The sequence below is a fragment of the Ochotona princeps genome, chromosome 16 (assembly GCF_030435755.1).
Source record: "Ochotona princeps isolate mOchPri1 chromosome 16, mOchPri1.hap1, whole genome shotgun sequence".
Lineage (NCBI taxonomy): Eukaryota > Metazoa > Chordata > Mammalia > Lagomorpha > Ochotonidae > Ochotona > Ochotona princeps.
The window spans coordinates 11,052,393-11,062,733 of NC_080847.1; the positions used below are offsets into that span (position 1 = coordinate 11,052,393).

Here is a 10,341-nt window from a genome sequence, read left to right on the forward strand (position 1 = left end):
GGCAGCCATCCCAGGCCAGAGGGTCAGGTCACTCCCCAGGGATAACAGAAGCAAAGCAGGGAAAAACTTCCTGGAACATCTGACCAACACTGACTGCCTATTCCCCCACCTCTTTTACTTGAGAAAATAAAACTGTGGGGGCTGACTGCCTGTTAATTTGGATATTCTCTCATACCTGGCCAAATTGAGTATGCACTCCTAAAGAAGTCAGGTAAAGGCCTACTGTGATTGTGAAGGCGCACGGGGAATAAGCAGTTGTCTGCTTCCCACTGGGTGAGACTCCTCAGAGCGTCCCCTTCCTCTGGGTGCAGCCCTCTGGCGAGTGGCCCATGAAAATGTGGTCAGACTCTCACATTACCCCGCCTCTCATCTTGTGTACAATGAGTTGGCAGGCAGGGAAAATTTCCCTAAGAGCCTTGTGATTGTACATGTGGGACATCAAGTTCATGTGGTTGAACACGGGGCCAGAAGAATGAATGCTGGAGCAGAGGGAAGGATTTGGACCTGGCCTGTGGTGGGCTGCACAGTGCCTGGGCAAGCAACCTGACAGCGAGACTCCAAAGGACAAGGCCTTCAGGGGAGGAAATCTGATAAACATTCATGCGCTTAGTGTCCCTGTCTGCCAAAAAGAGGTTGTTGAAAAACTTATTGGAGAGTGTCCCACAGGCAACAAGAGGCATTACTGTGTGAAGGTAATCCGGCTGCACCAGCTCCCTCCTCATTAGGCGTTTTGCTCGCGGGTCCCTGAGCAGAGCCGTGTCCTGGCAGGAACACTCCCTTCCTGCCCCAAGCGCTTGGGTAACCTTGGCGCTGCTGTTTCATCCCTGACTTTGGCAAGTGAAGTGTGCAGCTCTTAGGGGACCTCATGACACCTTTCTAGCTAAAAGAGCAAATGGTTGGGTCCTAGGCCTGAGGTCCTAGATGGTGACACCACTCTGCTTCAGTTAAGATTTCAGCTCTATTTGGGAATCTGAAATAACCACTAAGACAAACATACAAATGGACAGGTACATACACACACAGCTTATACACTGTGTCCCTTCCTCATCCTTTCAAGCTTTCCCTGTGACCTTCCGTAGTGCCAGTGGCTGTGCTGTGTGGGGATGAGGATTCCTGAGCTTGCAGCATTCCTGTCTCTCGGAAGTGACAGACACAAACACAAACGGCCGGAAGCCAGTGAATCCCAGCCTATCACAGAGGAGGAAGCCCAAAGCTCTCGGGCTGCAGAGGGGGGCCGACCCTGAAACCAAGCAACTGATGCAAGTCCCTGGATTCTTGTACTGACTTCAAAAGCAGAGGCCCATTTTAATACCGTTTCATTCTGGTGAGATTGGGTTGCTGCCCAACTCCTCTTGGTGTCTGGCTGCTGTCCAGGGGACACCGTGGCCCAAGGGCATTGCCAGACAGTTTCCTAACATGTTTCCCAGATGTGGCCCATGTGGTCTTGACCAGCCTCTTGCAGCTCCCTGCTGTTGTGCCCTGGGGTTGGGACAGAGAGGGCCTCCTTTCGGGAAAGAGCCTCCACCTTTTCATAGCTCTGGGTGCCACTGCTTTAGGGTCTTCCTCATCCTCTTTGCTGGTGTGGGGATCACCACCTTGGCTGTGTTAAGGTACAGAAGCTTCCATGACCACTTAGAACTAATCCTGTCCCTGTCCCCTCCTCCGCCCCGCCCCCCAAAAGAACTGATAGCCCTAGCCTGGCTAATGTAATAAACTAGCAGGTTTGTAATCCCAGCCAGGTAACTGATAGCCCGAGCCTGGCTAATGTAATAAACTAGCACGTTTGTAATCCCAGCCAGGCAAGTACATCTTAACCCATGGACATGACTCAAGTTGACTTTGAGAAGTCACTCTGATGGTGCAAACTTGAGGCTGATTATGTGAGGGGATCCTGGAAGAACCTGTGAAGCTCACAGGCAGGAGGGGACACAGCCCAGGGTGATCAAGGGCTCATCCAGGGTTTGAATTCTGCCTTTTCTAGCTACTAGCTGTGCTGCCCAAGCAAGTTCCTTAACTTCTCTGTGTCCCTTTTGCACAAACCACTAGCTACTAAGAGCAGCAATGGCGTAGGGGCTGTTGAAGAGTTAAGGAAGTAAGGACACAGTGTTTGGCCCATGGCAAGCAGTCTCACGAGTTATCTTGCTGCTGTTACGGGTGGGTGGCCTTTTGGGCCCAGGGACTGAGGCTGCTGGCAGCTTTTACACCTCAGAGGGTCAGACCTTCCTTATGGCAGACAGGCGGCACTAATCAGGCTGGAGTACGCGCTTCTCCTCCCGTCTCCCCTCCAAGGACAGAGGTTATATTTGTCATCCACTCATTTAAGCAAACTGAACTGAGGGTTGGGTGCCAGGCACTGCTGGGTAGAGTGGTGACAGTAATCGGAGACCAGCACGGCCCTGTGCTGATCCCCAGCACCTGGGAGAATGTCCCATAAAGAAGGGTGAGGAAAGCTGACGGCAATTCTGAGTACAGACAGGCAAATATCCCCCTGTCTTTGACCTCTGGCCAGTTTCACTGGCAGCTGTGACAACCCGTGGAAGCTGACCTCTCTGCTTGGCTGTCTGGCTCAGAAGCTGGTGTGAGGATGCTTGGATCCTGCAGGTGCCCCATTTATACAAGCTAGAATGGCTGCTCCTTATGAGAGGCCTTTGACAGAGTATCAAACTCAGCGCCTGTGGCTCAGAACATCAACAGACAGGTCTGCCAGTGGCCCCAAGCAGGCAACCAACGCCTGTGTCCCAGGTACAGCAGAACCTTGGTGGCTACTGACAGGAAAAGAGAGATAGCCTGGAAACAGCCATATTGATGAGAAAGTTTTTTCTTAATTATGTTGAGACAGATTGCTCTGTTGAACAACATGAACCATTGCAAACTCAACACCCGATGGTCCATTACCATACAGGGGAGCTTATGTGCTCGGGACCATGCACTCTATCAGGCCTCACACACTGTGAATTGATGGAATTGAGCCAACTGTCAGGGTTTAACTGGTAGAATTTGCTCTTTTCTTGTAACATGTAACGCATGAAGTTTCATGCAATATGGCAGTGGTCCTCAGTCGCTGCAGCACTGGGCATTACCCAGCCCCCTTTGTGAATTACTGATGCCTGGTGCCCACCCCACGCATTTTGACATGAAAAGGATAGAATATATCATGGGCAGCAGGACTTTTAAAAATTCCCCAGGACATTTTTAAGGTGTAGTGAAGTTTAGGAGCTGTTGAGATACAGCAGGTCTGCATTATCCGAGTTTTTTTTATGTGTAGAATCTTTATAGATTCTGCTTCTCAGACTGTGCTCTTGTCTGTTTCAATTAGTGATTTTTTTCAGTGATGTCTTTTCAACTCCATCTGTCATTCACTTGTCTATAGTCATTACAATGTCAGCTTCCAGAGGGCAGGGATCAATCAAATGTATTCTGTTTCTATTCTCATCACCTAGAACACACAGGCACGATGTGGACATTTGATAAATAGCAGATGAATGAATGACTATTTCCCATTTTACATTCGGTCCCAGGATAGACTAATTCCTGGGTCTGCTGCTCTGGTGCACAGATTTAACTCAGTACCTGCAGAGCCAGCAGCCCATACGTGCACACCAGTTTGTGTTCCAGGTGCTTCACTTGCAATCTAAGCTTCCTACTAAAGGCCTGGGGAAGCAGTGGGAGACAGCCCTTGTGTGTGGGCTCCTGCACCATGTGGGAAACCTGAATGAAGCTCCTGGTTTCTGACTTCAGCCTGGGTGAACTCTAGCTATTGTGGCCATCTGGGAGAGTGGACCAGTGGATGGGAGACCTCCCTGTCTCTTCCTCTCTCCTCCTCTCTCCTCAACTCTACCTTCAAATAAATAAATACATCTTAAAAAAGTGAAGAGGAAATAAAGAAAAAATGTATTGATTAATTATATAACAAAGTACAATGATAGACTGAAAATCAACTCTATTAATAATTAAGTATAAAAACAATATTTCAATTAAAAGGTTAAGAGGATGGATAAAAATTGAGGGCTAATTATAAAAAGGCACTTCAAAAATTTCATGGAAGGGGCTGGCCCTGTGGCATCCTGGGTAAACCTGCCACATGCAGTGCTGACATCGCCTGGTGCCGGTTTGAGTCCTGGCTACTCCACTTCTGATCCAACTCCTTGTTAATGTGCCTGGGAAAGCAGTGGAGGATGAACCAAATGTTTGAGTCTCTGCACTCACATGGACACCTGGAAGAAGCTCCTGGCTGCATGGGCCCGGCGGCGTGGCCTAGCAGCTAAAGTCCTTGTCTTGAAAGCGCTGGGATCCCATATGGGCACCAGTTCTAATCCTGGCAGCTCCACTTCCCATCCAGCACCCTGCTTGTGGCCTGGGAGAGCAGTCAAGGACGGCCTAAAGATTTGGGACCCAGCACCCATGTGGGAGACCCGGAAAGAGGTTCCTGGCTCCTGGCTTTGGATTGGCGCAGCGCCAGCCATTGCGGTCACTTGGGGAGTGAATCGTCAGACGAAAGATCTTCCTCTCTGTCTCTCCTCCTGTCTGTATATCTCACTTTGTAATAAAAAATAAATAAATTTTTAAAAAAATTTATTTATATATAAAAAAAGAAGCTCCTGGCTCCTGTCTTTAGGTTGGCCCCAGCTCTAGCCATAGTGAACCGGTGCACAGAAGATTCTCTCTCTCTCTCTGTCTCTCTAAGTCTTTCTGTAACCCTGTCTTTCAAAGAAATAAAATTAATCTTTTTAAAACAAGTTCATGGAAAATGAGTATTACTGAAAAACTGCATTGCTTTCAAAAATCTGTTTGTATCAAAATTGATTTAGTTCTTAATTCTGTTTTCTATTAACCTTTTCAGATATTCCCATACAAGCAAATAGGAAAAAATCATATATCACAAAAACACTAACTGAAAGAAAATTGGTGTGTCTTGAGAGATTTTATAACAAGATAAATAACAACATTTCAGAGCAGTGGCGTGGGTGTCTGGAGAACCCGTGCTGGCCCAGGCTCTCTGCTGGGGATCCTAGCTCCCCATCTACCACTGCTGGGCTGGGGGAAGAGTCCTGGGCTTGTGGGCAACCAGAGCACCAACCGGCACTAGGCTTTGCCTGCTGGCTGCCGGCGGCGAGCTCTGGGGTCTTGGGGGTATGGAATTACTGTGTAGGTCATCCGTGGATAAGGCCACTGTATGTGTAGGTAAGGAATGAATCCTGAGAGACACCCAACAATATGGCCACTGTACCTGCAGGTGAGCGAGGGGACTGACACCTGGTGGTTTGGAGGGGAGAGACCTGAAGATCTTTATGGGTCAGACGGATGGACCAGCCCACATGGGAGTGCTGGGTTGGACTTGTTAGCATGGAACATGACCAATCACAACACACCAGCACTCACGCAAGCTATGGCTGGGGGCCTATCTGGCAGGGATAGATCCTAGTACCTGACAGTGAGTGTCGGATCAGGGGATGGGTCACATTAGACTGGAACATGATACCAACCAGCATACAAGAGAACTAGGTCTGGGGTTGGATTTTGTGGGGGATATGTGGGCTCAATCCTAAGGAACTACAAGTCCCGCTGGTTAGCTCAAGAGTTGGGATGGTGATGAGTTGAGCTAGGTGTAACTATGGAACTCACTGATGCTCACTGTTACTGGGGCTGGGAACAAACGGGGCAGGTCCAGGCTGTAGCACCTGTGTGAGCACCCTAAAACAGGGTGTGGGGCAGGCCAGGCCGCACTGGCTCATACAAAGGTCAGGACAGATGGGGTAGGCCATGCTGGGTAAGGGCCAAGCACCTGCTGGCATGAGTGAGATCTGGGTCTGGGAGTGGCATGAGTAGGGGAACCTGGGAAACTCCCCTAGTGGGTCATAGCTCCAGCTGTGATCCAGGCCTGAGTGTTGGGCAGGCTGAGCAGGGTAGCTCCATCTGTCAGCAAATGTGTGAGTTGGTTTTGGAAGGGTGCAGACTTGGCAGGGCCGAGCAAACCATAGCTCATTGGCAAGTGCAGAAACCAGGATGGAGTACAGGTCATGCCAGGATAGTATAGGTCATGCCAGGATAGGCTACCATACCTACTGGTTTGCATGAGCCAGGGATGGGAGCAGACTGAGCAGGGCCAAGTTGCAGCACCCACAGCGAGAGCTGGGACTGGGGGCAGGCTAGGTCAGGCCAGGCTACAGTGTCGGAAGGCAAAGACCAAGACAAAGGAGGGATTATGCCAAGCTTGGTCAGAACAACCACTGACACGTGCGAGATCTGTGGTTGGGATCAGGCCTGCTTGGGGAGCTAAGGGGACGCCCTAGCTGGGTTATGGGTCCCACTGATGAATGTGGAGGTCAGAGTCGGGGCAGTGGTCTGGTATGGACATGACTATAGTTTCCCTCAGCATAGGTGTGGACTGGGTCTTGGGGGTACAAGACTGGGCTAGACGCCAGCACCCATTGGGGCTCATGAGAACCAGGATGGGTGTAAGATGGGCTAGGCTAGGTCTCTGCCCTTGCTGAGCCATGTGTGAGCTGTGGACCAGGCTTGGCTGGGCTGTAGCACCCATCAAGAAGAACCGGAATGGGTGAGGGCCAGTCAGGAAAGGCTACTGTTCCTGCTAGGACAGAAGGTGGACTAAGTAGGGCTGTCCCATAGACTCACCAGTGTGTGCGAGATCCGGTATTGGGAGAGGTTCTGATGGCGGAGCTTGGGGTACTCCTGTCCCTCCAGGTGAGTGCAAGATCCAAGAAGGGGAGCAGCCCAGACCAGGCCAGGTTACGGTACCCATGGGCTTACCTTTGGCTCAGGTCTGGGGCAAGTCAGGCTGGGCCAGTTCATAGCACTTGTTGGTAAATCTGAGAGCCAGAATGGTGTGTGGGTCATGCCTGGCCGGGCCACAGTATCAGCCAGTTCACTCTAGGGCCGGGACTAGGGGCGTGGAGGAAAGGGCTGGAGACAACTGACCCAGCAATTGCAATTAACAGCGTGCATGTAGGTTGATTTGCATGACAGACTATGCTGAATCCTGTACTGGCATGCATACACAAGAATCGGATCTGGGATCACCTCAGATGAAATTTCTTTGTGAATCCCTCCAACTTAACTGCTGGACTCGGAATTCCAACCATGGAGGAAACTGCAGTTTCCACTGTTTACTGTGGCATGAATGTGTCACAGCTGAGCCACCTCAGTGGCTTCGATGGAACAGTGGACAGCATATACAGGTGCATATGGAGGATATGACAGTACACTGGAGCCTGCAGAGGACACCTGGCACCATAATGGAGGACAGAACAAATCAATCAGCCATTCCCGGCAAGAGCTGGCAGTGAATACCTGAGCAAATGGAAACTCTAAGGTGGACTATGTCATCCAGTGGATTCTGGAGAGATGGCCTTGTGATTGGAGTGCAAGATTGGCAGTGATACAGAACTGTTGAACTATCAAAACCACTTGAGTGGGACCCTTGGAGCATGCCCCACGTTGGGGACCCTGGGATGGTTGGGAGACTGGGTGTGGCTTCTCTGCTTATCTCTCCCCTCCCCCCAGGTACAGGAAGGAAAAAGGAGAATGTCAAAACAATGGTCTCACCCACTTTCCTCTAGTCCTTGACCCTTCGCACCCTAATCAAATATGTAAAACTTATCAAAAATAAAATGTACACAATTAAAAAGGGCATTTCATAAAGATAAACAAGCAACAGGAATAAACAACAAGCCTAAATTTGGATGCACCTGATAACAGACTGGAAAAAAATCCACAAGGCTTCTCTCCGTAAATATAATTAAAAAGCATAACAAGAAGTCTATAAGGATATTGATTATAACAGGACAATTAACCTTGACCTAAACGGCATAAACAGAACACACTCAAGAACTGCTGTCCTAAGTTCACTCGGTGCACTCACCCAAATGGGCCCTCTGCTGTAACAGGCACTGGCATCACGTACACACTCTTGTCTCTGGGAGTTAACCTGGAAATCAATCATTCAATAATGATTTTTAAATCTCCAAATGCTTAGAAATTTAGCAACACACTTAACAACTAAATTGTGAACAAACATGACACAAATGAACTTTAAAATATTTTAAAATGGTTCATAAAAAGACAATATGTTAAAACTTACAGGATATAGGAAAGTAGGACGCATGGGGAAAGACAGATGTGCAAATGCATTTATCAGGAGCATAATAATAAAAACTGAGGTAAATTTCTACTGTAAGAGGGCCCAGCGTGATAGTGTAATGGTTAAGGTCCTTGCCTTGAACGCCCCGGGATCCCATATGGGCGCCGGTTCTAGTCCCGGCAGCTCCACTTCCCAGCCAGCTCCCTGCTTGTGGCCTGGGAAAGCAGGAGAGGACGGCCCAATGCCTTGGGACCCTGCACCCGCGTGGGAGACCTGGAAGAAGCTCCTGGTTCCTGGCTTCGGATTGGCTCAGCAGCGGCTGTTGCGGCTCACTTGGGAAGTAAATCATCGGACGGAAGATCTTCCTCTCTATCTAATCCATATAATGTGTATAACATAGGGCTTAACAAATACACATTGCTCATCTTAAATTAGCATTTGTATACACAGGTTGGATATTACATCTATCAGATCTTCTACCTAAAGGCTGGTATAGTGATGTAGTGTTTCATGTTACACGTGCTCCACTTATGATCCAGCTCCCTGCTAATGGCCTAAGAAGAGAAACACAAGATGGCTCAAGCACCTGAGCCCCTGCATCCATGTGGGAGCCCTGAAAGCAGCTCCTGACTCCTGGCTTCGGCCCGGCCCAGCCCCAGCCATGGCAGCCACCTGGGGAGTAAACCAGCAGGTGCAGGATGTCTCTGCCTCTCTTTTGAATGAATGAATGAATAAAAAAAAATTTTTTTTAAAGAAGAGAGTAAAAAGACAAGCACTAGATTGGGAATTGCTTACAATAAATGTACCCAACAACAAAATAAAACAAATAAAAAATGTTTACCCCACAAAAGACCAGCATCTAGGTTATCTCTAAAACACAAAACAAAACAAAAGTGCTGCAATTTCACAGTAAAAGGACATTTCATAAAAGTAACCAATAAGGGGGTTGGCATAATGGTGCAGTAAGCTAAGCCTCCACCTGCAAGTGCCAGCCTCCCATAGGTGTTCCAGCTGCTCCATTTCCCACCCAGCTCTCTGCTTGCAGTTTGGGAAAGCAGAGGGGGGTAGTCCAAGGCCTCAGGACCTTGCACCCACTTTGGATCAGCCCAGCTCTGGCCGTTACAGCCAACTGGGAACAAACCAATGGATGGAAGACCGCTCTCCCTTTGTTTCTCGTCTCACTGTATAAACCTGCCTTTCCAAGAGAAATCTTGTTTTTAAAAAGGTAACCAATAAGAATATAAAGAATATTTTATAGAATCAAAAAAAGAACACACAAAGTATCCTACGTAATTTGATAATGGGGAAATGCAAATGAAAGCTATCATTATATTTTACTGAAACCATACCACTCTGGCTAAATTCATAAAGTGTAGGTAAATAACACGGAGCAATAGAAATTTTGATAAACAGTTATGTGCCACTTTATAATGGAAATACTTTTGGAGAAATGTGACATCCACAAACAGACGTATATCTCGTCTCTTGGGACAAGGGACTCAGTAAATATGAGATACATGATAATTTGCCTCCAAAAAAGTTTACTGTCCTACAGTTAAAAAAATACATATATATATATATATATACATACATACATAAAAAGGAACACCCTCTAAAATAACATTTCCTGAAAATTTTGTGATAAAATGTTAATTTATGATTTTTAACTACTTTTTTTAACAACTCAGCAAAATCAATTACACTAGCAGTGTTGTGTAATTGTCACCCGTTTCCAAAACGTTTTCATCACCCCAAACAGAAACTCTGTACATGTTATGCAATAAAGCCCTACCTCTTTCCCCCTGCTCCTGGAAGCTTCTAGCCTTCCTTGCAACTCTGAGTTCGCTTACGCTGTGTATTTCAAATCCATGGAATTCTGTAAATATTAGCTTTTGTCTTCTTTCACTGCCCATGTTCTCAAGGTTTATTCAAAATGCATCAATGCCATTTTTTTAAACAGATGAATAATTTCTATTCTAAGTACAAACCACATTTCGTTTATTTCTTCATCTATGTGCGGACACTGGGTTGTTTCCACATTTTGACAACTGTAAAAATGCTGCGAAGAATCCTGGTGTAGAACTCTCTGAGTCTCTGATTTCAACTGCTTTGGACAAATGCCTGTTCAAATCCTTTGCCTATCTTTTTTTTTTTAAGATTTATTTATTTTCATTAGAAAGTCAGATATACAGAGAGGAGGAGAGACAGAGAGGTAGATCTTCCATCCGATGATTCACTCCCCA

The 10,341-nt window shown here is 47.4% G+C and overlaps 1 protein-coding gene across 2 annotated transcripts in view; it reads right to left on the bottom strand.

The window, feature by feature from the left end:
* Positions 1–10,341, bottom strand: part of TXNL4B (thioredoxin like 4B) — a 32,305-nt gene that overhangs the window by 6,686 nt on the left and 15,278 nt on the right. For both annotated transcript variants that reach the window (XR_009246860.1, XM_058675082.1), the window contains exon 4: positions 7,880–7,945. Coding sequence is in view for 1 of the 2 variants with exons in the window: in XM_058675082.1 (XP_058531065.1) it covers positions 7,880–7,945 (66 nt within the window). In the remaining variant the exon portion in view is untranslated. The remainder of the gene's footprint in view (positions 1–7,879; positions 7,946–10,341) is intronic.